At 32.9% G+C, this 3,263-nt stretch overlaps 1 protein-coding gene across 1 annotated transcript; it reads right to left on the reverse strand.

Annotated features, from left to right (window-relative positions):
- Window positions 1-320: 320 nt before the first annotated feature.
- On the reverse strand, window positions 321-1,901 carry LOC108474677 (non-functional NADPH-dependent codeinone reductase 2-like). Its single transcript, XM_017776671.2, has 4 exons — window positions 1,397-1,901; window positions 1,037-1,280; window positions 743-922; window positions 321-653 (listed from the first exon to the last, which is right to left on the reverse strand). Exons 1-4 carry the CDS (start codon window positions 1,732-1,734, stop codon window positions 429-431), a joined length of 987 nt encoding a protein of 328 aa, XP_017632160.1. The 5' UTR covers window positions 1,735-1,901; the 3' UTR covers window positions 321-428.
- Window positions 1,902-3,263: the final 1,362 nt, after the last annotated feature.

Raw genomic sequence — 3,263 nt, forward strand, 5'->3', positions numbered from 1 at the left:
TGAGGTAAAAGAGGGAAGAGGAAGGAAAAAAAGCGTTTTGAATTAATTATAGAGATATCTTTAAATTTTAATAAGAAAAAGTGACATGTGTCATTATTTAATTGGTTAATGTGCCACTTTAGTAATTTATTAGTGAATTAACATAATTTTTAACATACTAATTAGTTTGACAATCATTTTAATTAAGTGACTAAATTGAAAAAAAAACTAAAATAAGACAAATAAGACAAATCTAATTTTAAAGTGATCTTGAATGTAGTTTCACTTAATAAAAATATACTAATTAATACATAATAAATATATTTAAATATCTTAAAAGATTTTTGAATCTTAATTCAAGCAAACATCCTTATTATTTTAACAAATATGAAGAATAAATTCCAAGTTAACATAATGACTCAAGGCTATTTTTTAGAATGAAAATGTAATCAAACTTCCCCATCCCAAAACTCCTCGATTGTCTTGAAAGTTCCGTTTTCAGAGACAAATGATTCTCCGGTGCAACCCCTACTTTGTGGGAGGTCACCGATCCTTTTACGCTCCTCCTCGCTCAATGACCAATCCAATATCTCAAGGTTTTGCTTCATCCTCTCAACATTGAAGCTCTTCACGATTACACCCACACCTTCTTCAAATGCCCATTTCAAACATATCTGTTTGTGGATTAATAAATCAGACTAATTTCTATCAATAAGTCCGAAATAGCTAGCTTTGGTTTTAAAGGAAACAAGAAGCACCTGACCTGAGCAACTGTCTTCCCTTTAGCCTTCGCTATTTCCTTGAGCACCTCATTCTCCAGAACTCTACTGCTGCCCCAAAGTGTCCCACTGGCTCCTAATGGGGAGTAACCTATGAGAAGGACCCCATTTGCTTTGCAATACTCTCTTAGCTTCTTCTGGTTCCACAACGGGTTGAATTCCACCTTGCAGGAAAAAAAATTGAAACTTCGTCACTGTATAACCCAACGTTGAAACCAAAGTGAATGCTACTATGTTAGGTGTATACTAGATTCAGAGATAAAAAGGGAGAGTTTTACCTGATTAACAGCAGGAGAGATCTTTGCCAAGGCAAGTATGTCAGCTAGTTTTTTGCAGGAAAAATTGCTTAACCCAATGGACTTTGTAAGGCCAAGCCTCTGGCAATCTTCCATGGCTGCCCATACGGATCCGAAATCCATGGGGCTAATCTCTTCCTTCCTTACTGGGAATTCGTATCTCCCTGGTTTTAAGCTTAAAGGCCAGTGAATAAGAAAGAGATCCACGTACTCCATCTTGAGATTTCTACAGTAGAAATAGTTTAAACTTTAGCCACCGTTTACCATGTCAGTGGCCACAACGTCTATTCAGGGTAAGGAAATATTAATTTGAAATTAGAAAAATAAACATATATAATTTACTGCAAGCTCCTGCGAAGCTGAGGAAGAACAAGTTCTCCATAAGCATTGCTGCACCAGAGCTTGGTAGTGATGAACAACTCGTCTCGAGATATAATTAAGCCAAGCGAGATTGCTTCTACGATTGCTTCACCAAGCGGCTGTTCCGTTCCGTAAATATAAGCTGTATCGAAATGCCGATGACCAAGCTTGATTGCTTGGAGAATCGCCTGCTTTGCAACTTGCGGTGTTACCAGCGGGTAGGCTGCGGTGCCGAAACCCAAGAGCTGCATCCGCTGCCCACTTGACGTCAAAACCTGCTCCGGAATCCTAAAACTTGTTGCCACACAACTACTATCCATCTGCTTAATTGGTTACCCAAGGTTTTCCCACAAATAAAAAATTGGTTTCACGGAATGAATCAAGTTCAAGAGGTTCAGCCTGCTAATTTTATATCTATTTTAGGGATGAGAGCAGAGGTAACTTTCATTCAATTAATGTCTTTTGTATCTATGTTGACAATGTCGACAAAGGTCACTTTCATTCCACTTATACAAGAATGCTACTCCACATAAATTATATATATATTTTTAATTTTATATTTAATATTTTAATTTAATTCATTTTTCATAAATAATTAATATTATTATCTATAAAACACCATAATAAACCAACATATAGTTTAATTGCTAAATACTATACTCATCAATATTCAAACCCAAATAATTTAATATCCAATACCCATATCAAACTTAAAATTAGCTTCAACCATTTATAAAAGTTAAATATCCAAGCGGATTCGGTGAAATGAATGGCTAGAATGGTTTGGACACTTAAATATCCAACTCAATATTTTCATTTTGATACATGATATTACTAGACTTGAAATCCTAAAAGAAGAACAAAAAGAAGGAAGAGCGGATGTTGGTATTAAAATTTAAGAAATTTTTAAGATATTATCCATATTAAAACTAAATATATTAGTCAAATAAATAATTATCTGCAAAATACTCAAATATTATGTTTTATGTTGTGTATGTTTCAAAATTAGACAACCCAAGTCTGCTTTACCAATAACTATATCAATTAAGAATAATAATTAACGAGAAGTAAAATCACTATGCTAACATTAACGCATAAGGAAATTTAATGACATTAATTAAGCTGGTTTTTACTTGAAATCAAATATTCACTGATTGATTATCTAGCAATTAATTAATATTAAATTGTATTATGTGATCGGATCGTAATGTGAGAACAACTTATATTATTAGATAATTTAAATGATTTATAGTCTAATCAAAATTGAACATGTTGATTAAAAGATTATTATATTATTTATCAAATCCAATTAAAGAGATACATTATTTTGGGTATTGGAGTGGATGACTCTCAGAAAATAAAAATATAGATGTGTCAATCTAACAATATATCGAACATGACCCAAGTAGAATAAATTCTACATTCGTTTATGGATTTATTTACTTGTGGCGTTTATAGTGTGATTTACCTCAATCCTAAGCAAGTAACAAGCTATGTTTGTGTGACTCGTATACTTTGATGTATTAAAAACCGGAGTTCAATTGGTAATAAAGTCAAAAAGTGGTATGTTGGGCATATGACTTCTGCATCATATAACTTCACTTACGATTGTGGAATTCATAACCCAATAAAGAAGAAATGATATCCTCTCATCAACATTACATGATAGATGAAAAAATAACATGACCATGAGTCATTTGTCTTAAAACGAATAATTTAATTACTATGTGTTAATAATTGACTTTGTAGAGGCCCAAATTTGCCCAAGCCTAATAAAATAAAACCAAACCAATCTAAACTTAACAACAACAAAAAAAACCTAGCCCACCTAGCCCAAAAACTAAACCAG

This window comes from Gossypium arboreum, chromosome 3, assembly GCF_025698485.1.
Source record: "Gossypium arboreum isolate Shixiya-1 chromosome 3, ASM2569848v2, whole genome shotgun sequence".
NCBI lineage: Eukaryota > Viridiplantae > Streptophyta > Magnoliopsida > Malvales > Malvaceae > Gossypium > Gossypium arboreum.